Consider the following 22,191-nt stretch of genomic DNA (forward strand, 5'->3'; position numbering starts at 1 on the left):
CGGAGTTATCGGCCTATCGTCAGCATCTGGCAACGCTCTTCACACAGCTGATAAGCTTAAAGCCCCAATTGTTCTTGTTTTCTCGTCGGGAGACGAGCACAATTGTTTATTAATTTTGCAAATATATTCGTGAAAAACAGAAAACAAACATGAACAACAACAAGTGTTAAACAATTACTTGTAAACATAAGGCACACCGGATTGCCAAGCACTAAATGCAGTAATGGATAAAACAAAAGCAAAAGTGAACTAAAAAAGATAAAAGGTGATAAAGGTTAGATTTTCGTTGTGGTGGTTAGGAAGATAGAAACACAAGTGATTCATTTTTCGCGAAAAGCGTTCGGAAAAGCGTTCCAGGCTGCGGAAATGCTCTTTTAAAGCGGCCAAAGACTGAGTGGCGTCACTAAAAACATCGTATGATCCGGTCGAGCCCTCTGATTGGCTGAAAGCGCTTACGCATGCTTTCCCGCTAGCGCGTGTGTGTGTGTACAGGGCACAGTGGGACACATTCAATGAAAAAAGCTTACAGGACTGAAATATATTAAAATTCACACATATTGTTATTTGTTTAACTAACTCAATTCTGAAAACTTTCGATTAAATTGATTTAAATAATTTCCATTTAAATTTAGAAATTTTTCAAATAGGATATAAAATTTTGTTTAACTTAAACTCGCGACTCGTCCCACTGTTGTTTTCGCTGTGTAATTGCGCCGCTTAGAAATTTAATAAACAAACCCATATGTACATACGTGGGCCCGCCAGTATTTAATTGCACAACGTTATTGTTGTTTTCATCAGCAGCATAAGCGATGGACACAAATCCGATGAACTTTATGGAGGCTCCGCTGGACGAATCGATGGATTTGTTCAAGCCGGAGGACGCCTTCGACATGATCAACGAGGTGCTGCACTCGGACATGCTGGACAGCTTCCTGAACGAAATGGACCTGCAGCCACAGATGTACGACATGCTGATGATTGACGAGACGCCGCCGCGAACGCATCCCCCAACGCAAACGCCGGCTGTGGAGCAGCAGCCGCCGCACGTGAAGAGCGAGCACTCCTCGCCAGTGCACATCAAGGAGGAGCTGCAGCAACAGCAGCAGCCTCCGTTGCTCGTCTACAAGCCGGATCCCCTCATGGCCTCCAACTACAATCTCCCCCAGCAACAGCAGCAGCTGCAGCCGGCTCTCCTGAAGGCCACCCAACCGACGGCCACCGTCCACCACATGGATACCCAGCGATTGCCGACGAACAGCACGGTTTACTCGCCAACTATGAGCAGTAGTTTTGTCTACCGCTCCATTTCCCCGCCCACGCCGCCAGCGGAGTCGTCGCCCCAGAGTGTGAATGTCATGCAACCCGTTGCTGCAGCCGCCACTCCCTTGACCCTGCAGTCGCATCCGCAACCCTTCATCATGTACGCCCAGCCAATGGCCACGAGTCCCGCACTAATGCCCTCCGCCTCAGCCATGCCCGTGATGATGGAATCCCCGACGACGACGACGACGACAACCGTGGCCAGTCCGAAGACCTCTCCACCTGTGGCTCCACCGTCGAGCAGGGCCAGCAAGGTGAGAGTGGCGCCCCTGGCACCATCTCCCGGCGCCATGGACCAGGTCCAGGGCAAGGTGCCCATCAACCGGGTGCAGCCCAAGGTGAAGGAGGTGAAGCGCTCCGCGCACAACGCCATCGAACGGCGGTACCGCACTTCGATCAACGACAAGATCAATGAGCTGAAGAACTTGGTGGTGGGCGAGCAGGCCAAGCTGAACAAATCCGCAGTGCTGCGGAAGTCCATAGACAAGATCCGGGATCTGCAGCGCCAGACGCACGATCTGAAGGCAGAGCTGCAGCGCCTGCAGCGGGAACTGATGGCCCGCGACGGCTCCAAGGTCAAGGATCTCCTGCAGCTGGGCACCCGGCCAGGACGAGCCTCCAAGAAGCGTCGCGTGAGTTGCTCAACCATCGCCACGGATGCTGGACTCACACCGCCGCGCAGCGACGTATCGGACCCTTCGCTTTCGCCCCTGCACTCGGACATCTCGCTGCCGCCGTCGCCCTACGGCGGATCCACCGCCAGCTGCAGCAGCGGTAGCAGCAGCAATGATGAACCGCTTGTGGTGCCCAGCTCCATGCGCGGCATGGCCACCCACTCCCGCCTGGGACTCTGTATGTTTATGTTTGCTATCCTGGCCGTCAATCCCTTCAAAACCTTCCTCCAACGTGGCCAGTTTGGCAGCAATGACGGCATGGGCGAGCTGAGCGGTCAGAGGCGCATTCTCTCGTACGACGTAGATGGTTAGTTAGGCTACTATATTTTATATTTCCCTAGCTATAGCTTTACTTTATTTGCATTAGGTGAAGGCTTTTCTGGCTGGCAGCAGAGCTCATGGATATGGCTTTTGAACTTGACACTGATGCTCGGCTGTCTGGTGAAGCTGCTGGTATACGGAGATCCGCAGTTGGACGCCCAAACGGATGCCTACTGGCAGCACAAGCAGCGGGCCGACTCCCACTTTGCCCAAGGACAAGCAGCCCAGGCGTACGCCAGTTACTTGAACTGTTTGCACATGTTCGGATTGAGTTTGCCTGCATCGCGATTGGAGTGTTACCTGCAGACCACATGGCAGTTCTTGCGGTTCCTCTTCCACCGCCTCTGGCTGGGCCGGGTACTGTCGCGTCGGACAGGAGGACTGTTCAGCAACGCCGCCAGCCGGAAACAGGCGCTGGCTTCAGCGCGGGAACTGGCACTGCTCTTCAATCGACTAAATCAACTGCAGTTGACTGGGAATGGAAGTCGCGGTGACGGCAACGGCATCATGATGGCGCTCTTTGCCAGCAACATGGCTGAGGTGGCTCACAATCTGCTGACACCGCGCGAGACCATCTGCATCCACGTGATGACGGCGCTGCGAATGAAGCGCAGCGCGCCCAAGTGGCTGCAGCAGCTCTTCGCCCGCTACTACATGAGTCGTGCGCGCCAGGAATGCGGTCGCACCCGGGCTGCCGAGCAAACGCAGGAGTTGCGTTGGGCCTTTAGTGCCTATGGATATCGCTACTGCAGCACGCACGTCTTCAGCTACGATCTGAGCGACTCCGGCGAGCAGGATGGCTTTTTCACGCGTCTTCGGAATCCCTGTGACCCCGCTGCCCACGTTATAAAGGTGCTCTTGCATTTAACTAAACCTTTAGACGTTTCAAAACTAACTAGTTTTTTCTATTCCCGCAGCAATACCGCGAGCATTTGCTCTTCAAGGCCATTCAGTGTCTGGTGGGAGCTGGTCACAAGTCGGGCGGGTTACCCGCATCTACAGCCGGTGGCGAGACGGAGCAACTGCAGCAACAGCAGCACAGCGGCACTATCGTCAGCAATGTTCTTAAGTACACGTCGCTGCTGAGGGACACCCTGTGGGCCGATGAGGATGAGCGCGATACCAATGTGGTGTGGTGGGCGAATGTCCTGGAGATCGCTGTGCACTGGCTCCTTGGCGAAGATACGTTGGCCGAGCAGCTGCACGACAGCATCAAGCAGATGCCCGTCCAGCTGCAGCAGTGCAGTGAAAACGATCATTTGCCCCGGGCCCTGCATGCGGTGCTCCGAGCCAAGATGATACTATTAATGTGAGTGAGAATAGTGAACTTGCAGAATGGTTGTTCAGTCAATAATGTACTGTGATTTTGTTCAGGAACAATGGTAACGCCCTGGACAAGAGCCTCAAGCACTCGGTGAACAACCTGTGCAACGAGTCAAGTGTTAAGCTTCAAGAGTGTCTTACTGTGAACAGGATCACCAACGCCAAGGGTATAAAGTTGGTAAGAAAGACTGCACCCTAATACACCAGCCAGTGGTGACCGGATGCCAGCAGACTCTTCCTCCAGAGATGACACGCAGGTGCATTGTAGTCGCATTGTCTGTCCCACTTGCCTCAGGCAATACAACTTCAGTGCAAGCTCTGTGCATTTCACAAACATCGTCGACCGTCGCTGGCAAAGGTCGCCTGGAATTCAATAACCCATATTCATTTTGTCCATTTCCCATTTCGCAGCTTTTCCAATTGCTCACCTGCGATTGGTTGCTCGAAACTCGGACTGCTTTGTGGGAACTGGAGCACATGAATATAGAGGATGATGGCTTCTACCAAGTGCCCGGTGATGTGCTCGAAAAGTTCCAGACCGATTTGAATTCTTTGCGCAGCATTGTGGAAAATATACCGGTACGTTATCTATACTTTTTCAAGTGGTTTTCGAAATTTGATACCCAATGGGTTTATTTTTAATTAATTTTAATTGTTCACGGTTTTGGGTATTATTCTTTAAGATTCAAAAGTAAATTTTAGTATCTTGCAAAATAGATTTTAAAATTTAATGTAAAAGTCAAAGAAAACGTTGGAAAAACGGCTTAGAAAACTGCCCATTTTCATCAATAGTTAGAAGATCGAAAGTGCTAAGTTTTTGAAAACATTTTTAGGAGCGACTAAAAGTATGCAATAAAATAATTATTTTAAATCCATATTGAGATGGGTACATTACGAAAAGCGACATTCCTATTTTTCATTGCATATTCTGGGACGCCATTATAAATATTGTTTTGGCGATTTCTGAAACATCCCCTTTTGCTTATGTTCCTATTAACACACTATTTATTAACTAAACATTGCAGAACGCCCAATCGAGGATATATTTGTACGAGGCGGTATGTCGTTTGATGGCCGGCGCCTCACCGTGTCCAACGCAACAGCTTCTGGACAGGAGTCTGCGGTCGCGCTACGCCAGCTCGTCCATCTTCTGCGGCAGCAAGGATCGGCGGCACCAGAACTTCGAGGGCGGGGAGCGGGAGCGGGCATCGGCCATGTACGTGGCCTGCAAGTATCTGCCGCCGGCACTTCTCAGTTCCCCGGGTGAGCGTGCTGGCATGCTGGCCGAGGCGGCCAAGACCCTGGAGAAGGTGGGCGATAAGCGGAAGCTGAAGGAGTGCTACCAGCTGATGAAGTCCCTGGGCAACGGCATTGGCAGCGTTAAGGCTTAGGACAGTCGTGGAATGCATAACCATAAGTGACAAGATCCTGGGATCAAAGCCCGAGCAAATCTACATTGGATATCCAGCTATTCGTATCTCTATTTACTCTCCCCAGGAAATGGGAGTTTTTAGGCCTCTTTACGCTTTTCCCCTTTTTTCCCCGCCCATTTATTCTTAGTTTGTAATTCAAAACTAATTTAATATGGAAATTAGTATTTGTTTAATATTTACCGTAAAGGATAAACATATTTATAACAATAAATATTTTAACAGTTTGACAATGCGTTTTACTAGTTGTGCATGCACTTAATTTGTTCAATAATAAATGTATGGAAGACCTATTATTATCAACTGCAAAACGTACACCTTTCCTTAATATTATTCCAAGACTTCGAGTCATTTTGCATCGCCTGTGGGCCCGTTTGGCAAGAAAAACTTTATCAGGTACTTACATAGGTAAAAGTGTTTAAATTAATTCATAAATCGTTAAAAAATTTAGAAAATACTGAAATTTGACCAAAAATCGAGTGATTTAAATATTTAAACAATTAACATGAAATTTAAATAATTCAGACTATCTACTATCTGCAAGTATATTGAATAATTCTTAGGTGTTTTTTCAAGGATTAAGATTATTTATAGGAAACTTTTTAAAAATTGTATTTTTCGGATAAAAAAAGCTGTTAAATGGGCGATTTATTGGTAGAGCCTAATTACTGGAGTACTGTTCTTAGTTTTCTTGGTAAGTTTTGATATATTGAACAATAAAAAAAACACTAATAATTACAATTAGCTCAGCAATACTTTACGGATTCTCATGCCACTTGTATTTTGTGGCATCCTGCATTCGACTTTCGTCTGGACACGGTTGAACCGCTACCATTAATCATGATGGACTCGCAGAGATGGTTAAACCATTCAGAAGACAAAGATGTGTATGACTACAAAAGAAAACGGGATGAGCTTGAGGGAAAGGGAATCGCCTATAACGATTGGACTCTTAGGCTGACTGTCGCCATAGAGAAGTCCCACTGTGAGGTGAGTTTTTAATGGAGACGATGACTAGTCAAAGATGGTATCGCATTTGGAGTGGGTGTCTGGCTGACAATGATGACAGGTGGCTCCATCAAAGGACACCCGCAAGTGGTCAAGATCCATTAAAATATTTTTCAACTAAGAAATTAGCGTAATATAGTAGATCCATTTAGTTTATAGTGAAATATGTATTACCTTTTTTTGAGAGTCCGCTGTCTTGACGAAGTCAAAGGTAAGCAGAAGCTTGTTGTTGGGATCCTTTCGTATGGCTGATAGTTTTTCTAGAAACCTATTTGCATCCGCGATGGGCATCTGCCATCTCTTACCCAGTTTTAGGTGGTTCAGCTTGAGGCAGCTTGTTAGCAGGGATGAGAGTTGACGACTTGCGTTCGCAGGCGAGTCAATGCAATCCAGGACCAGGCACTCGAGCTCCGTCAACTGACCCAACTGGTCCACCGACTGAGCCGGCCAATTGTCGCAGTCCAGAGCTCTCAGTCGGCTGAATGACAGAATATGATGCACTTGGTCGCCTCTCACACGAACCGACAAGAGCTGCAGCTTTTGGAGGCTACCAGCGCGTCTGGCTATCGATCTATAGAAGTCATTGCTAACTTCCGCCACTCCACGGGCGATCAGGCGCAGTGATTGCAGGGCTTTGAAGTCGCCCAGGTCGGAAAAGTTGACATCAAAATTATCCAGCGTGAGGTGCTCCAAGCTGGGTAACTTATCCGCCAACTGGGGCACCTGATGCGATCGTCTCCGATCTCGTCCGAAGTTCAGCAGGAGTCGTACCACGCTCTCCTTGTTCTCAAACATCTGCTGGAAGGCTACGTTACTCAGGTTCGGGTCGACGCCATCCAAGTCCAGGGTCTCCAGCTTAGTAAAATGCCGCAACTGCTCCTCTGCAATGTTTACTTAGACTTATTCTTTGTTGTAAAAAAGGGGAAAAACAGCTCCCTTAGGCGGTGTGTAAATTTGTCATATAAACTAAACTATTCTTACATAAATTTTAAACTATTGGGTACACAACATGTGTCAATAATAATACCACGAGTGTATTAAAGTGAAACTTATCTGGTTTAAAAATAGGCCCTTAGTCTACAATTTAAGACTTTTCGGTGTAGTAGTTAAACTAAAAATTATAGGGGTTACATTATTAAGTATTAATACTTTTTAATACTATTTGTAGTTTGATTTAAAAATACACTAATTAAACCTTTATTACAGTCTTTTTTGGGTGTACATATAATCTAAAATTTTCCTAATGAATTTTTACATTTACATTTTTGATTAGTTTTTAAAAATCCTAAGTTATTTAAATTTCTTAATGACTCATAAAAACAAATTAAATTTCTAAAAAGTAATAATAACGATTTAAACTTTTTTAACTTTAAATGTTGATAGGTTAATAGAAATACAAATTCAAGTTAATACCTTATTTTTTTAACTCGATATATTTAAGCTATAATTAATATAAAAAAAGCTAGTATAAGCTTCATGGAAAAAGCTATATTTTTTTAAGTTTTAATAGTCTTCTTTAGGGACCTTCCAAAGTTAATTTAAATTTTTGAGCAATTTTTAAAAATATTAAATTATTTTAATTTCTCACAGACTCATAGAAACAAATTAATTTTTCTAAAAACCGAAGTAATAATAACGATTCAAACTTTTATATTTTAAATTATGATAGGTTAAAAGAAATACAAACAAAAGTTAAAACCCTATGTTTTTAATTTGAATTATATAAGCTATAATTAAAAAAAAAAAAATAGTATACACTTCATGGAAAAAATGAAAACTTTTAAAAGTTTTAATAGTTTTCTTTAGAAACCTTCCAAAGTTATATTTTAAGTAGTGAATTTTGAGTTATGAAATGAGTTATGAGTTATGAAATTTATTATTTAAATGAAGAAGCTTGTACTAACTTAAGAGCTTTATATAGGTATACTCACGCTGTGCAGATCTGGCATCTATCAGAGTGAGATCGATCAGACTGGGCAGCTCCAGGAGCAGCTGCATGATGTTGCCCCTGTCCGGAATCTCCGGCGGCGTCGCTGTGACCGCGTGCATGAATATGATAACCGCCTGCCGCAGATTGGGGCAGTGGCGCCCGAGCAGGTCCAGGAAGGGGTAGGTGAAGGGCTCGTCCCAGCGGCCGTGGGGCACCTCACATCTGGACACTTCCGATCCGCACAGCCGTAGCAGGAACTCCCAGTCCGGGATGGTTTTCAGTATTCGTGCATTGATTTTTCCGTAGCGCGTTCGCAAAACGTCCCTTAGCACATCCCGGAAAAGAGGGTGGGCGCGGCCCAGATTTAGCCGATCCTCCAGCGCACTCAGATGTGCAAAAATCTCCAAGTAGCACTCGTAGTTCAGATCTAGGATGCTGGGGCCCTTACTCGTTTCCTGGGGTTTGCCGCCGAATAGACACCCCAACCCCAACTTTTCCATTATGTTTTAAGTTTTCTTATTTATTTATTTTACCGTTCGGCGGCAAACAGTTTTTCCATTTTCTTTTATTTGACTGGCTATCGATAACGGAGCAGCTGACGATATATTTTGCGCTGGAGTACTTTATGAAGATAAGCCCCCTACATTTATAAAACGATAGTTCCATATAAAACTCCCGCCCTGAAACAAAATAGGATAATTTCTGAATTTGATATTATTAACAAGTTTTTTATTTTGTAACAATATACACTTTTTTGTATATAAAACATTTTAGAAAAGTACGTTTTAGTATCTGAAGCATTGCCTTTAAAGCTTATCACTCATACGTTCTGTGTTTATTGACAAAAATTTAAATCAATAATTTAAAAAAAAAACTAAAAAATTTTTGCGCGAAGCCCTTAGGTTTTCTAAAAAAATAAACTGGTTTTCTGATTATAGCTTATAGTTCGCGAAAAAAATTTGTTGGCCTTTAAGTTTATCACTCATACGTACTGTTGCCTCTGATTAAAAATATATTCTTATCCAGGTTACAAAAAATAAATTCGGGTTTTCAACCAAAAAAAATTGTTTTGTTGTTATCCATATTTGGACTCATATTTAATCACGACCAATAAGTTGACATATTGACAATAGGTTGACAGATGGGAGAAAGATTTCTTCGCACAAAATTCAAGCTGGCTTACGTGTCGAATGAGTAATTTTTATAAAAGCTTTGACAACTTTGCGCATCGCCTATATCTTAATATAATACAATTAAGATATAGGCGATAGATTAATACAATTTTGTTGGTTTTCAAATACATTTTCTGTGGACAAAAACTGCTATAATTAAATTCACTTCTTTTTATCTAAGAACTTTTTAGCATTTCAGGAGCAGATTCCCGAGTTCACAAGATCTTTTTATTACGCCAGTATCTACTCCATTTGGCGATCTCTGCAAAATCGGTTTATTTTTGTTTACACTGAAGAGCTGGTAGAAAAAAAAGATGACTATCTGAATGGGTACATATTCCAAGGTTGTAAATATCCACTAAATTCAAAGAATTGGATTGCCATTATTAATTTATAATAGCAGATCAACCAAATATTTTACTGATAACCTCCGAAAACCTGAACTCAAGCACTTTCGATATTAAAACAAACCGATTTGTCGGTCCACGAGACTTTGGTCCAATCCCGGGACCTGTTGAATTTGATCTACTTCAAAAATATGATGCCGCGAAGGAGAAGATTACCAGGGACGTTGGGAAGAAGAGTACAATGTTGGGCAAGATGCGAAACCTTCAAGGGCGAGAGGTAGTCATTGGCATCTTTGACTATAAACCTTTCATGCTATTGGATTATGTGAGTTCTTAGTTTGTTTTTAAAGAGCATTTCAAGTGATATTGAATCGTTTTTCTTTGAGCCAGAAAAAACAGCCGTTTTATTATGATCGCTCCGAAAATACAACGGAAGTAACCATCGATGGTACAGAAGTGCGACTAATGATTATATTCTGCGAACTATATAACTGCACCATTCAGGTGGACACATGTAGGTGATAGAACTTAACTGAAGCAAAATTCGATTTAATATGTTTTCATACACAGCCGAAACTGCCGACTGGGGTGACATCTTTCCAAATGCCTCGGGTTATGGTCTTGTGGGGATGGTTCTTGATAGACGAAACGACTACGGCATAGGTGGCATGTACTTATGGTAAAATTTCTACATTTTTAAACAAGAATTAAACTATAATATTTACTTTTATTACTAGGTACGAGGCATATGAGTTTATGGATATGACCCACTTTCTAGGCCGATCTGGAGTCACCTGCCTAGTTCCCGCTCCCAATCGCCTAATCAGCTGGACCCTCCTGCTCCGACCTTTCCAGGCCGTCCTTTGGATGTGCGTGATGCTCTGTTTGCTGCTTGAAAGTGTGGCCCTTTGTGTGACCCGTCGTTGGGAGCACTCTTCAAGTAACTTTTTCAATTCGTGGATCGAAAGCCTGCGGTTCGGTTGCATTAGTATTCTAAAACTGTTCGTTAACCAGAGCACCAGCTACGTGACCAGCTCGTATGCTCTGAGAACAGTTCTGGTTGCAAGCTACATGATCGACATTATCTTAACAACCGTCTACAGCGGCGGACTGGCGGCCATTCTGACATTACCCACTCTGGAGGAGGCAGCAGACTCTCGGCAACGTCTCTTCGACCACAAGCTTATTTGGACAGGGACTTCACAGGCCTGGATAACCACCATTGACGAACGGTCAGCGGACGTAAGTAAAGAGTTAGAGGCTGGAAAAAGATCTGTCATATTAAATTATGTATATCAAATACTTACAGCCAGTTCTACTTGGTTTGATGGAGCAATACAGGGTGTATGATGCCGCTCAGATTTCCGCCTATTCGCACACGGAGCAAATGGGATTTGTGGTGGAGCGTATGCAGTTTGGCCATTTGGGAAACACAGAGCTCTTAGCCAACGACGCTTTGGATCACCTGAAGCTTATGGTAGATGACATTTACTTTGCCTTCACAGTAGCATTTGTTCCTAGGCTTTGGCCACATTTGAGTGCCTATAACGACTTTATCCTTGCCTGGCACTCATCAGGCCTTGACAAATTCTGGGAGTGGAAAATCGCCGCGGATTACATGAACGCACGTCGCCAAAATCGCATTGTGGCTTCGCAGAAACTGAACCTGGATATTGGACCCGTCAAACTGGGCATTGACAACATCATTGGCCTAATTCTGCTTTGGTGTTTCGGTATGATCTGCAGCCTTCTTACATTTTTAGTTGAGCTGTGGAGAGGTCATACAACGTCCGTACTTTAAGAGATTTTTATTTTCTTGAGCTAAAACCAATTGCAGAACAGAAAATATTTCTGGAAAATGAATATTAAATCGATGGCCGCCTAGCTAATCCTTGAAATTAGAGCTTTAAGCTTGCTGACCGCCAAGTATTTGGGCATCTTCAGTACTGCTATGTGTTTTAACCTAACTACTGCCCCTCAAGTGGAGCACCTGATCAGTAACGCGAGTAATCAGGGGATCGAGCTCATTGTCCCGCAACTCCTCGCCCCACAGATCGTACAGAGTGTCGGTGGCCAGTTTTACCGAGTTCGGAACGGCAGAAGTGTTGAATGTTCGGAGCGTTAGAAAGATGACGGTATCCTCCACGATTGGGCTGTAGGTATCACAGATTGTGTGCAAAGCCCGAGCTCCATTCGGTGCGATCTGTGAATTACATTGCGCTTAGATCATTTAAAAAACTACCCACACATTAAGACTTACTTCGTTAAGATTTGCTATTAGGAAAACCTTTCCGTCATTGACCTTTGCCTTAAACCGCTCAATTGCCAGGCCATAGTCATTCATATTCGAGCCGAAATCCTCCTTGTTCATGTGAATCAGTTGGCTAGGACCACCTGTTGAAGATTGTACGTGAAAAGTAAAGTGTAAGTAAATTAAATATATATTTTTAATACAAATATTAATAATACCCGTAAAATTCTAATAACAAAAGGATACAAATGTGAATAATTTCAAACCTAAAAATATAGTTATCCATTTCAACATGTGGTCTAAATGGTACATTTAGTAAGTCGAAAGCAAACTGTTCAAGTTCGTTTTTAACGAGGTTTTGTTAACTTACCAAAACACACAGAAGCCTCGGCAGCAATCGCATCGATCAGTGTTTGGAGCTTGGGGTCCTGATGCAGGAACAAAAACACACTGGGGTGCTTGTCCCTCTTGTTAATGAGTCCCTCGATCCCCATTTGTAGGGCTTTCCAGACCTTCTCTGGCTGTTGGGGCTTATTTCCACGAAGAGCTTCAAAGGCACATTGCTTTTCCGCCGCAAATACATTCGATCCGTAGACCAAAAATAAACCCACTAACACACCGGCTAAGGCTAACCAAATATAGAGTCCATTGCTTCCTTGGGCTTCGTTGCTGGGGTGGTGCTTCTCGTTTAAAATGGAACTGGGAGTTGGAATACTGCGTCTTCGGGACACATCGCCGGCATCATGAGACTCAGAATCTTCCTGGATCTCGTCGTCTTCTTCTTGCTCGCCGGCTGAAGATGTGCCTTCTTCGTAGCTGGCTGCCGACTCCTTCATGTACGACCTGTTTTTGTCCACTTCGTCCTTCGCCTGGGAGGCAGGGGGAGTCCTGGGCGTGTCGCCGTGCAGTGGTCGCCTCTTAAGATCACTCATTTTTTCAAAATTATACAAATAAATAAAATGGAAATGACAACAAAGGAAAGCTCAAAATAGGGATGACATTAAATATCGGCATTTCTCAAATAAATATCGATAGTATAAGACCTGAGGTATTAAATGTAATTTTTCTATGAAAATTTAAGGTGGATATAGAAAGTGTTATTTTAAAAATGAACCTCACCTTAAAGAGTCTTGTGATGCTGTTAAACCAAAGCTTATGATTCAACGAGTAATATATATATTTTTCTATGTTAAAAAGATCTTAAAATTTTATAACACAAAAACCGGAGATAACTTTCCATTTTGCACTTGCTTAGCCCGGAGCACCTACAAAAAATAATACATTACCAGTTTTAGAGATAATTTAATATGGCAGATTGAATTTTTAGTGTGCAATAAATAATACAATTTGTACAAAGTAATTAGGATTAGCTTAAATGGAAGCCTAGTTTAACCTGCTTAACTATTCCATTACGCTGTTGGGACCGTATTCAATGTAAGACGTCTTAACCTGCCCAAAACAAGGATTTCGTCTATTGCTTTTTTGGCATAGAACTTCTGGTCCTCGCTGAGTTTTCGATATTCGAGCGCCCAAGTCTTGGCGAATATGTCGGACTCCTCAGCACCGCTAACATCCAGGGGAAGCACTATGTGCGGAAGTTGGGCACGAGATGAAGCTGCGGGGGAGTCCTTGCCGCTAGCGACTCCAACGACAAAGGCGGCTATATCGGCAGCAGTAGGTTTCGATTCCATTTCATCCGATAGGGACAGCTGATTCTCCTGCTCCTCCATGGCCTTAGAGCGAACCTTCCTCTTTTTGCATTCAGATTCACTGGACGAATTGTAGTTGTAGCCGTCAAACGACTGATTCTTGAGATACTGAAGATGGCACCTGTGCCGTCTTAAATTCGTTGTGGTCTTGTGGGGGAAGGACATTAAACTCTGGCAGCCAACGCAGAATAATACATGCTCCAGGATGCTGCCATCGTCCTTCTCGATTTTGCGGTACACCCGCCACACGGTGCTACGAGTGCTTTTGTCATTAACAGCCAGTTTGTATTCACCTCTTTCAATTTTGTTGTGAATATCCTCAAATCTGAGCGCCATTCTGCTTATTTTATTAAGTTATGATTTGATTTGCTCAGAATCACTCAGCGATGATTCACAAGTAGCAGGAACACGACCTATTGATAACTCAGTTGATTTGAAAATTTCGGTTAGAAGCTGACTTGGTTTTGCCTTGTGTATTAAAGATGGGAAACTCAGTTAAAAAATAAAAGAACCAGAAAAATATCACTTTATATTTTAATGGTGATATCGGTTAATGTATTATATATTTCATTCATATAAATATATAACATATAAGCATTTAAGAAGGTCCTAATTCCTAGTGAGAAAATTAAATTCCTTGTTTTTGATTAATGTATTTTAATAATCGATAGTTAGTGATCGGTATATTTTCCCAGGTGGCAACGCCGCTGTGTGGCACATTGCGCCGGCAATTTACATACAGCAGTTTGTTTTTATTATTTTTAGAAGATTTTACTAGTTTCCTAACTGTTTTCAATGGCGGCTTTGTGCTTGGACTTTCTGGGCTTCCAGGTATGCTTTATTAATTGGTTAAAACAGTAAATAGCTGGCATATTACATGGACACAAGTTCCTAAACAGGAAGCGCTGAAGAAGATGCGAGATGTGGACGACAAGATTATATATGCATTGAATAATGCCCTGCCCACGGAGTCGTTCAAGGGTCAGGGTCAGGTGAACACCGAGGGCACCTGTCGCGATCTGTACTCGAAACTCCAGCAGTCGCACCTGTCCAGGGTAACTCGCCACTAAACGTTTCCTCCGCGGGTCAACCGATACTACATAAATACCTCCTTGCAGCAAGATAGCATACGCAGTTGCATAACCATATCGGCCAACAATCTGAAGCAGCTAAGGGAAAAGCGAGAGGCTCAGCCAGATGATGTGGATATTGATAGCCAGTTCAAAGCCGAGCAGCGCAAGGTAGGTGTTGGCTCAACATCCATAACAAACAACTGATCTCATATCCATTTTAGCTGCGTGTTCTTCAGGCCGAGCTGAATGTGGAGGACATTATCAAGGAGCGCACCTACAAGACCTTCAATGAGCGATGCCGATCCTATTTCCATGCTGGCCAGTAGGCCCTTAAACATGCAATAACTAGTTTTAGATGGATTTATTAGTGGTAGACTAATGGAACTGCCCAACCAGGAGGCATTTACATGCACTTGGCTGTATACTGAGTTATTTACAACAAGTACATAAGACTTCACTATTAATAACGCATTTTTATTCGTCGACGGGCAGGTTGTAGGTGGCATAAACCGATCGAATGGGAACGCTTTTAAGGGTCGCCAAGGCTCCCAATACTAGTTGCGTAGCATCCTTCAGATCGTTGTATTCGTGCAGCAGTTCTATGGTTTTCTTTTTCTCAGAATCCGAGACTTCCTTGTGCTTATTGGCTGTTTTGCGCACTTTTTTCTTGGAATCCTTCATATTTAAGTGAATTGCAATTGGATTGGAATGCTTGCAATCGGGGGATATCGTTATCGATTACGCATCAGCTGTGTGCACTGCATTCCCGACCGTCTGGTAGCTCTGTTCCTTAAAACGTGTGAAATTTTCAAGTTTCTTTGCATGATTAAATCGCGGAAAGGATTCGCAGGAACAGGTATGTTGCGCTCCAATCAGGTGTCGGTGGGAGGAATAATACTGGATTGGTGGTATCCTTGTAAAGGGCGTATCCAATAACTCGAGAAATTGGTAATGCTGACCTAAGCCCGCACCCATACACACGCACGCAAACCAGCCGTGTGCACACACAATGAAATGTGAAAGTGTTGTGATTGTGCATATTGCCAGGAAAACTGAAAAGTTCATTAAATGTGAATGCGCTAAATGCATAATATAAGCCAAACAACGTAATCTCGATTATCTCAGAGATGTAGGATTATTTAAGCGCAATCACCTAGTGAATGTGCAGTTTCAGTGTTTCAAAATCAAGTTCCGAATTGGATAGGAAAACCCAGTCATGAATGCCACTTTCCATGAGACCATTTCACCCTTTATAGCGACTACAAACCTTAGACTCTTATGTTAATCTATAGCTTTTTTGATCCATTTTTTTTCATTTTTTCAATTGCTAAGATATCCGGGTTTTAAAATTCATTTTGGGATTGGGTCCCGATCATAAACATTCACTTTCCATTCGAAAAATTCCCGATCTTTAACTGTTTCTTTTGTTTTTTTAGATTTTAAATTGCTAAGACGGCGAAATGTCAACCACCCACAAGCAGCGCTATAAAAATGCCGCCTTGGACTCCACCGAGATGAGGCGTCGTCGCGAGGAGGTGGGCATCCAGTTGCGAAAGACCAAACGCGAACAGCAACTCTTCAAGCGTCGCAATGTGGTCCTCGAGCCGGCCACATCCTCGACTTCAGCCGGAATGGAGAGCAGCACCAGCAACGATCTACAGGTGGGTAATTCTCTGTCCCAAATATGCAATAAGTCAAAGTATCATTCTTTCCAGGCTGGCGACATGCATATGGCTGACAGCAGCACTGGACCAACGCATTTTCCGGGCGGCCAGAGCGAACCAACTGGCGGAACCGGAGCACAGCCATCAGTTATAAACGAGGAGATGATCCAGATGCTGTACAGTGGACGCGAGAGCGACCAGCTGGAGGCCACGCAAAAGTTCCGCAAACTGTTGTCCCGCGATCCCAATCCACCCATCGAAGAGGTCATACAGAAGGGGATCGTGCCGCAGTTCGTTACTTTTCTGCGGAACAGCTCGAATGCCACGCTCCAATTTGAGGCCGCCTGGACGCTGACGAACATTGCCTCGGGCACCTCGCACCAGACCAAGATCGTAATCGAGGCCGGAGCAGTGCCCATCTTCATTGAGCTGCTCTCCAGTCCCCACGACGATGTCCAGGAGCAGGCTGTGTGGGCTCTGGGTAACATAGCCGGCGACTCGCCAATGTGCCGGGACCATCTGCTCGGCTCCGGCATTCTGATGCCTCTCCTCAAGTGAGTAATGATGGAGATTTCTTCCTAAATTGGTGTCACAATTTGTTCAATCTCTTGCAGCGTCTTGGGCAACTCAGATCGCATAACTATGATCCGGAATGCGGTGTGGACACTGTCTAATCTGTGCCGCGGCAAAAACCCGCCCGCAGATTTTGCCAAAATTGTGCATGGTCTGCCCATACTGGCACGATTACTGGACTACACCGATGCGGACGTGCTTAGCGATACTTGCTGGGCTATTAGCTACCTGTCGGATGGACCGAACGATAAAATCCAGGCTGTAATTGATGCGGGCGTTTGTCGTCGCCTAGTAGAGCTGCTACTGTGAGTGTTCTGGTTTCTGCTTTGAAAATTAACAAATCAATAATTGATTCTTTCTTTCTTTGTTGCAGACATCCGCAGCATAACGTTAGCACAGCCGCGTTGCGGGCTGTGGGCAACATAGTAACCGGCGACGATCAGCAGACCCAGGTGATACTGGGCTACAATGCCCTGCCTTGCATTAGCCACCTCCTGCGCTCGTCGGCGGAAACCATCAAGAAAGAGGCCTGCTGGACAATCTCGAACATTGCGGCCGGCAATCGGGAGCAGATCCAGGCCATAATCAGTGCCAACATATTCCCGCAGCTGATGATTATCATGCAGACGGCAGAATTCAAGACGCGCAAAGAGGCAGCTTGGGCCATTACCAATGCCACCAGCAGCGGAACCTCTGAGCAGATCAACTACTTGGTCCAGGTGGGCTGTGTGCCTCCAATGTGTGATTTTCTGACCGTCGTCGACTCGGACATCGTCCAGGTGGCACTGAATGCTCTGGAAAACATTTTAAAGGCGGGCGAAAAGTTCCAAACGCGACCAAATCCCTATGCCATTACCATCGAGGAATGCGGCGGTAAGTGAAATTATCAAAGCGAACAAAGGGATGTCAATTTAAAAACGTCTTTACTTTCGTTTTAGGTCTGGATAAGATCGAGTATCTGCAGGCTCACGAAAACCGAGACATCTACCACAAATCGTTTTACATAATCGAGCAGTACTTTGGCAACGAAGAGGAGGACAGCCGGGTTGCACCTGTGGCGGGCAGCCAGCAGTTCGAGTTTGATCCGGACACCATGCCCAGCAGCGGCTTTAACTTTTAGCACCACATTCGGCATGACACTATCAACACTATCGAAAAACGAATCCTACTGAGGTCCTGAACACACAGAAAACACAGAACACAGGCAACGGGAAACGATGGCTTGCCTTCTTGAATTTAAATGGAGGCCAGAGCACGGGCACGAAATATCGGCCGCAGGAGAAGTGCAGTCACTACTAGCATTTAAGTGAAGTTGGTCATTCAGTCGGCGCGTTTTTGTCCCTTTGTTATACATACTCGTCTGCGTGTTATTTCAGCGGTTAAAACTTTATCATTTTCGATGTGGTCCAGGACCAATCATGACCTTACTCGAGCATTTTCCGCAGCTGGCGAGGATCGCTTTCACCTAGTTCGTATGTACTAATTTAATGTGTTATACAAAATAATGTATATGATTTTGCTTTACTCAATTTGAGTTTGTAAATATTCTTCACTAAGCCCAATTACGTTGAGACCCCCAAAATGGTGTTGTTATACATTCATACAAACAAACAAACAAACAAACGTACTTTACGATAATGATAACAAATAACAAATAACTTGAAATGTTTTTATTTGATTTTGTTACGCAAATTGCCGCCTGTAAATTCGTTTAAATTATGAAACATTATTATTTAATTTTGAGGACACATCAATAAAGAACAACTAGACCACAACTATGCAGTATTCAGTATGTAAAAAGCCAAATACTTTTAAATCGAATCTTTAAATAGTTTGAGTTTTGTCCCATAGTTCCATCATAGCTTCAGATTTAAACTAATTTTTTGAACCCTCGGGAATTTCTCAGGGTAATACTACAAATCGAAATTTATCCTATATTCCCGACACCGTCAAATGTGGTAATGCACTTAAGCGCGCTTGACGAACTGCACCTTGTAGGGTTTCGGCGTAAGAGTAATCCCGGGCAGCAGGACCATCGATGGCGTCTCGCCCGCCGGCAGCACAATGCTGAAGTGCTGCACGATCCGGACCAGAAACGAGAAGATGCAGGCACGGGCCAGGGCATCGCCCAAGCAACGACGTCTGCCTATGCCGAAGGGCATAAAGTACTCGTCCTTGAAGCACTTGCCAGCTGGATCGATAAACCTTTCCGGACGGAACGCGAGCGGATCCTTCCAATGATCCTTGTCCAGATGCACCGAGCGCAGGCTGATCAGAATGGTGGCATTCTTGGGTATGTCGTAGCCACCCAGCTTGGTGGGCCACAAAGCCCTCCGCGGACCGGTAATCGGAGTGATGTGAAAGAAACGCTGCACCTCCATGATGAAGGCGTCCATATAGTCAAAGGATTCCCGCCGGCTCAAGTGAGGAAATGCATCCGAACTGGCGGCGGCCACACTGGCGGTCACCTCGGCGAAGAGCTTCGCCTGGACATCCGGCCGCATGGCCAGCACCATTAGGGCCAAGTTGATCGTATTGCTGGTGGTCTGCGAGCCGGCTATGAAGAAATCCAGGATGGTCATCACCAACTGCGTCTCGTTGAAGCTGCTGCTTTCGCCGCCAGCACTGCGATCGCTCATCTCCTGCAGGTAGGCATAGATAAGATCGCTTTCCGTCGGCGACGGATCCTTTGCCAGCTGCCGACGATGCTCCTCGATGGTGTCCATAAAGAAGCCATACAGTTCTGTGTTCAGCTGCTGGATGAGATTGTAGCCAGTGCGATCGGGGGCCACATGACGCAGCCATGGGAACTGGGCCAACAGGCCGCCGCAGATGTCAAAGAGCTTGGAACGTCTGTTCATCAGGTCGAGCAGTCGTCGCAGGGTGCCATCCTCCTGGCTGGCGATCCGCTTGCCGGCAATCAGGCACCACAGCACATTGAGCACACTTTGGGCCAACCAGGTGACCGGTTCGATTGGCTGCTCCCCCGTGCCCTCCAACTGGGTCAGCAGCTCCTCCGCCTCCAGTTCGATCTGATGCTCCATCTGGCTGCGGCCGTAGCCCACGTGGCGCATCTGCTTCATGGCGAAGTGGCGGTGCTCGTACCACAGCTGTCCGTCCGTGCAGGTGATTCCCTTCCGGGTTCCCATGGTGCGCAGGCGCAGGAAGAAGTTGTCCGGCCGTCCTTCGAACACCTCCTGCAGCTGCACCTCCTTGACCATCTCGTGACCCAGAGCCACCACCACGTACTCTCGTCCCAGTTTCATCCCCACCAGGTCACTCCGGAAGTCCTGCGCCCACCGCTCAAACAGGATGTGCTGGCCGCCAAGGGCACGGGCCTCCTTTCGGAACTGCAGAAAAATGGAGGATTAATCGGTATATATCCGAAAAGGTGCATATGTCAGCTTATACTATGTGAAATTACACTAGTCTACAAAATTAAATTTATTGCTTGTTGGCTTAAATCTTCAAGCAGAATCAAGTACATTACATTTATTGTTGCTGTTCTTGAGTTTGAGCAATTTGTTTTAATTTTAGCAAACTTAAGCATTTATATTTACCAACGAATCTCTAAAAACGTTTTAATTATAACAAAATTAACTCCAGATGACCTAAATAAGTCTACCAGAATTCGAAGTAAAATCAAATAAAATGAACATGATAAAACAAAACATCATAACTGACCTTTAATTTAAAAAAAAAATGTTTAAAAAAACTGTAATGCTCCACAAACTTAATTTTCATCTTTGAATAAAACTGTCAAATTAATTTAGCAAGTTAGTGCTGTAAATGAATTCCATAAATGATTTCAAATTTCATATTCATTACGTTTAACTTTATAGCTAATCATAAAATTGATTAAAAACCAAATTTTTAATTTTGTTTAATAATAATATACCCTTTTATCGGATATACGCTAAAGAATTGGATTAAAACATGTTGATTTTAAAGATGATATTTTAGTTCTTACCTGTATGGTGTTCCCAAGCCATGGCCAGAATCGAGGTCCTGTTGAGGAAAATAAATGTTAAGTAAATCGCTAAATAAATTTTAAATAATTTTAATATTTTGGACAAAGAATATTCATTGATTTATATATTATTCTCTAATATTTTATTATAATTCAATAGATTCAAATCTTCAGAATAAATTTTGACTTAATATGAATCATTGATTTAGTTGGAGATTCGGTTTCACTAAACCCTGAAACTGCCCACTTCAATTAAGTGATTTCTACCTTTTAGTTATCTTATCGGTTCTACAAAAATCTGTTGGGTTGTAAATCACGAAATCGAAAGTGAAAACTCTATCTTGTAATCTATTTCTTAAGCCCCTTAGTTATTAACTATCAATATGGCGTGCGTACAAAATTGCATTTCATAACTAAAAGGCAAACAAATTGTACTGTTTTTTTCAGAGTGCTAAAAAATCTCTAAGAAATATATATAACTCAATTTGAATTGCAAATTTTCGATAGTGACAAATAAAATTCAAACACTGCCTATATAAAGGAGTGACATCCATTGCACCCATAATCCCAGTCCAAATGCATAACAAACTGCATTTGTAAATGGAATAAATGAGCTCGGCCCTTGTTAATAGCGAATTCAGACCAGTTAGGCAAGGTGTCAGAAATGTGTGACGATTTTATCAATGAGATTTATTTGCAATGTGAGACGTGTGCCGTCTGGTTCTCCGCCGATTTATCCGATCACCATTACAAGTTGCTAATGAGCTCTCAAATTGGTGGTGGGGCAGGTCGCCTGTTCGTTGGCTAAATATCTATCAATATCCATAAACGTCTAAAAAAAATCTATTTGGTTAATTTACAAAAAGTAAAATATACAGAATGTCGTGAATATCTACATTTATTTAACCCTTACCTTTTGTAATAAATATCTTTTATTTATTTTAGAAATTAAATACTGGCATCTCAGTTCTTTGAAATTTGGAAAATTCCCCTATCTTTTAATATGCATGCTTCCTCACGTATCCCTAAATATTCTCACCTGGGGGAAAATTCTTGGGACGCCGCACAGAACTGATAAGTGAATAAATCACAAAACCAATTAGAATCGCGCACAGAAATATGAGGGCACTCATTTCAATATATACATATGTCTTTAGTGACCACAACCGCCGAAACCGTCACCGAATCAAGGCTTTTGTCCAAGTAATTGATATATTCACTAGGGAGCCAAAGTGTCAGAGCGTCCGTACGCCACGCCAGCTCTATGCCAACTGATTCCGAACCCGAATCCAACGAATAAGAGAGCCAGACCCAGAGACCCAGACAAACCCACGCGCCTGGGCTGCCGCCTTTTCATGTGGGTATATTGATAGTGCAAGCAAAAAAAAAAAAAAAAAAAAAAATGAAAATAAAAATAAAATGA

General features: G+C 43.8%; 9 protein-coding genes across 11 annotated transcripts; 4 read left to right on the forward strand and 5 right to left on the reverse strand.

The window, feature by feature from the left end:
- Positions 1–54: 54 nt before the first annotated feature.
- Positions 55–5,298, forward strand: LOC108142543 (sterol regulatory element-binding protein 1). Of its 3 annotated transcripts, none has more exons than XM_017266470.2 (7): positions 55–274; positions 805–2,304; positions 2,365–3,170; positions 3,236–3,627; positions 3,693–3,819; positions 4,053–4,220; positions 4,667–5,298. In XM_017266470.2, exons 2-7 carry the CDS (start codon positions 813–815, stop codon positions 5,030–5,032), a joined length of 3,351 nt encoding a protein of 1,116 aa, XP_017121959.1. In that variant the 5' UTR covers positions 55–274; positions 805–812; the 3' UTR covers positions 5,033–5,298. The 3 variants fall into 3 exon arrangements, with proteins under 3 accessions (XP_017121959.1, XP_017121960.1, XP_017121958.1); XM_017266471.2 differs by having other exon boundaries at positions 55–265; positions 802–2,304; XM_017266469.2 differs by having other exon boundaries at positions 55–265.
- A 110-nt stretch (positions 5,299–5,408) lies between these two features.
- LOC108142544 lies at positions 5,409–11,329 on the forward strand. The gene is made up of 8 exons (XM_017266472.2): positions 5,409–5,765; positions 5,817–6,061; positions 9,363–9,525; positions 9,585–9,853; positions 9,919–10,042; positions 10,099–10,207; positions 10,266–10,770; positions 10,838–11,329. The coding sequence occupies exons 1-8, from the start codon at positions 5,711–5,713 to the stop codon at positions 11,327–11,329; spliced, it is 1,962 nt and encodes a 653-aa protein (XP_017121961.1). The 5' UTR covers positions 5,409–5,710.
- LOC108142545 (volume-regulated anion channel subunit LRRC8B) lies at positions 5,725–8,615 on the reverse strand. The gene is made up of 3 exons (XM_017266473.2): positions 8,011–8,615; positions 6,254–6,960; positions 5,725–6,196 (listed from the first exon to the last, which is right to left on the reverse strand). The coding sequence occupies exons 1-3, from the start codon at positions 8,507–8,509 to the stop codon at positions 6,086–6,088; spliced, it is 1,317 nt and encodes a 438-aa protein (XP_017121962.1). The 5' UTR covers positions 8,510–8,615; the 3' UTR covers positions 5,725–6,085.
- Positions 11,322–12,781, reverse strand: LOC108142546. The gene is made up of 3 exons (XM_017266474.2): positions 12,150–12,781; positions 11,789–11,922; positions 11,322–11,731 (listed from the first exon to the last, which is right to left on the reverse strand). Exons 1-3 carry the CDS (start codon positions 12,709–12,711, stop codon positions 11,492–11,494), a joined length of 936 nt encoding a protein of 311 aa, XP_017121963.1. The 5' UTR covers positions 12,712–12,781; the 3' UTR covers positions 11,322–11,491.
- Positions 12,782–12,989: 208 nt separating this feature from the next.
- LOC108142309 lies at positions 12,990–13,924 on the reverse strand. The gene is made up of 2 exons (XM_017266061.2): positions 13,173–13,924; positions 12,990–13,044 (listed from the first exon to the last, which is right to left on the reverse strand). The coding sequence occupies exon 1, from the start codon at positions 13,822–13,824 to the stop codon at positions 13,189–13,191; it is 636 nt and encodes a 211-aa protein (XP_017121550.1). The 5' UTR covers positions 13,825–13,924; the 3' UTR covers positions 12,990–13,044; positions 13,173–13,188.
- A 259-nt stretch (positions 13,925–14,183) lies between these two features.
- Positions 14,184–15,025, forward strand: LOC108142615 (protein MIX23). Its single transcript, XM_017266597.2, has 4 exons — positions 14,184–14,319; positions 14,388–14,543; positions 14,607–14,729; positions 14,783–15,025. Exons 1-4 carry the CDS (start codon positions 14,284–14,286, stop codon positions 14,885–14,887), a joined length of 420 nt encoding a protein of 139 aa, XP_017122086.1. The 5' UTR covers positions 14,184–14,283; the 3' UTR covers positions 14,888–15,025.
- LOC108142617 (DNA repair protein SWI5 homolog) lies at positions 14,908–15,289 on the reverse strand. Its single transcript, XM_017266600.2, has one exon. It carries the CDS (start codon positions 15,240–15,242, stop codon positions 15,036–15,038), a length of 207 nt encoding a protein of 68 aa, XP_017122089.1. The 5' UTR covers positions 15,243–15,289; the 3' UTR covers positions 14,908–15,035.
- A 19-nt stretch (positions 15,290–15,308) lies between these two features.
- Positions 15,309–18,573, forward strand: LOC108142613 (importin subunit alpha-7). Its single transcript, XM_017266595.2, has 6 exons — positions 15,309–15,417; positions 15,998–16,222; positions 16,277–16,779; positions 16,840–17,103; positions 17,172–17,671; positions 17,737–18,573. The coding sequence occupies exons 2-6, from the start codon at positions 16,022–16,024 to the stop codon at positions 17,916–17,918; spliced, it is 1,650 nt and encodes a 549-aa protein (XP_017122084.1). The 5' UTR covers positions 15,309–15,417; positions 15,998–16,021; the 3' UTR covers positions 17,919–18,573.
- On the reverse strand, positions 18,454–22,039 carry LOC108142614 (probable cytochrome P450 305a1). The gene is made up of 3 exons (XM_017266596.2): positions 21,808–22,039; positions 20,769–20,806; positions 18,454–20,148 (listed from the first exon to the last, which is right to left on the reverse strand). The coding sequence occupies exons 1-3, from the start codon at positions 21,899–21,901 to the stop codon at positions 18,766–18,768; spliced, it is 1,515 nt and encodes a 504-aa protein (XP_017122085.1). The 5' UTR covers positions 21,902–22,039; the 3' UTR covers positions 18,454–18,765.
- Positions 22,040–22,191: the final 152 nt, after the last annotated feature.

This window comes from Drosophila elegans, unplaced genomic scaffold (assembly GCF_018152505.1).
Source record: "Drosophila elegans isolate 14027-0461.03 unplaced genomic scaffold, ASM1815250v1 contig_208, whole genome shotgun sequence".
Taxonomy (NCBI): domain Eukaryota; kingdom Metazoa; phylum Arthropoda; class Insecta; order Diptera; family Drosophilidae; genus Drosophila; species Drosophila elegans.

Coding starts and splice junctions, on each gene's coding strand:
- LOC108142615 (XM_017266597.2), top strand. CDS start 14,284: ATGGCGGCTTTGTGCTTGGACTTTCTGGGCTTCCAG. Junction 14,320..14,387: donor TGGACTTTCTGGGCTTCCAG/GTATGCTTTATT, acceptor GTTCCTAAACAG/GAAGCGCTGAAGAAGATGCG. Junction 14,544..14,606: donor AGCAGTCGCACCTGTCCAGG/GTAACTCGCCAC, acceptor ACCTCCTTGCAG/CAAGATAGCATACGCAGTTG.
- LOC108142614 (XM_017266596.2), bottom strand. CDS start 21,901: ATGAGTGCCCTCATATTTCTGTGCGCGATTCTAATTGGTTTTGTGATT. Junction 20,807..21,807: donor TCCCAAGAATTTTCCCCCAG/GTGAGAATATTT, acceptor TTTCCTCAACAG/GACCTCGATTCTGGCCATGG. Junction 20,149..20,768: donor GGCTTGGGAACACCATACAG/GTAAGAACTAAA, acceptor ATTTTTCTGCAG/TTCCGAAAGGAGGCCCGTGC.
- LOC108142613 (XM_017266595.2), top strand. CDS start 16,022: ATGTCAACCACCCACAAGCAGCGCTATAAAAATGCCGCCTTGGACTCC. Junction 16,780..16,839: donor ATTCTGATGCCTCTCCTCAA/GTGAGTAATGAT, acceptor AATCTCTTGCAG/CGTCTTGGGCAACTCAGATC. Junction 17,672..17,736: donor TACCATCGAGGAATGCGGCG/GTAAGTGAAATT, acceptor CTTTCGTTTTAG/GTCTGGATAAGATCGAGTAT.
- LOC108142546 (XM_017266474.2), bottom strand. CDS start 12,711: ATGAGTGATCTTAAGAGGCGACCACTGCACGGCGACACGCCCAGGACT. Junction 11,923..12,149: donor CGAGGCTTCTGTGTGTTTTG/GTAAGTTAACAA, acceptor AATCTTCAACAG/GTGGTCCTAGCCAACTGATT. Junction 11,732..11,788: donor TAATAGCAAATCTTAACGAA/GTAAGTCTTAAT, acceptor TGTAATTCACAG/ATCGCACCGAATGGAGCTCG.
- LOC108142543 (XM_017266470.2), top strand. CDS start 813: ATGGACACAAATCCGATGAACTTTATGGAGGCTCCGCTGGACGAATCG. Junction 2,305..2,364: donor TCTCTCGTACGACGTAGATG/GTTAGTTAGGCT, acceptor TATTTGCATTAG/GTGAAGGCTTTTCTGGCTGG. Junction 3,171..3,235: donor CCGCTGCCCACGTTATAAAG/GTGCTCTTGCAT, acceptor CTATTCCCGCAG/CAATACCGCGAGCATTTGCT.
- LOC108142545 (XM_017266473.2), bottom strand. CDS start 8,509: ATGGAAAAGTTGGGGTTGGGGTGTCTATTCGGCGGCAAACCCCAGGAA. Junction 6,961..8,010: donor AGATGCCAGATCTGCACAGC/GTGAGTATACCT, acceptor TAAACATTGCAG/AGGAGCAGTTGCGGCATTTT. Junction 6,197..6,253: donor CAGCGGACTCTCAAAAAAAG/GTAATACATATT, acceptor CTAATTTCTTAG/TTGAAAAATATTTTAATGGA.
- LOC108142309 (XM_017266061.2), bottom strand. CDS start 13,824: ATGGCGCTCAGATTTGAGGATATTCACAACAAAATTGAAAGAGGTGAA.
- LOC108142617 (XM_017266600.2), bottom strand. CDS start 15,242: ATGAAGGATTCCAAGAAAAAAGTGCGCAAAACAGCCAATAAGCACAAG.
- LOC108142544 (XM_017266472.2), top strand. CDS start 5,711: ATGGGCGATTTATTGGTAGAGCCTAATTACTGGAGTACTGTTCTTAGT. Junction 5,766..5,816: donor TACTGTTCTTAGTTTTCTTG/GTAAGTTTTGAT, acceptor AATTACAATTAG/CTCAGCAATACTTTACGGAT. Junction 10,771..10,837: donor TTGACGAACGGTCAGCGGAC/GTAAGTAAAGAG, acceptor AAATACTTACAG/CCAGTTCTACTTGGTTTGAT.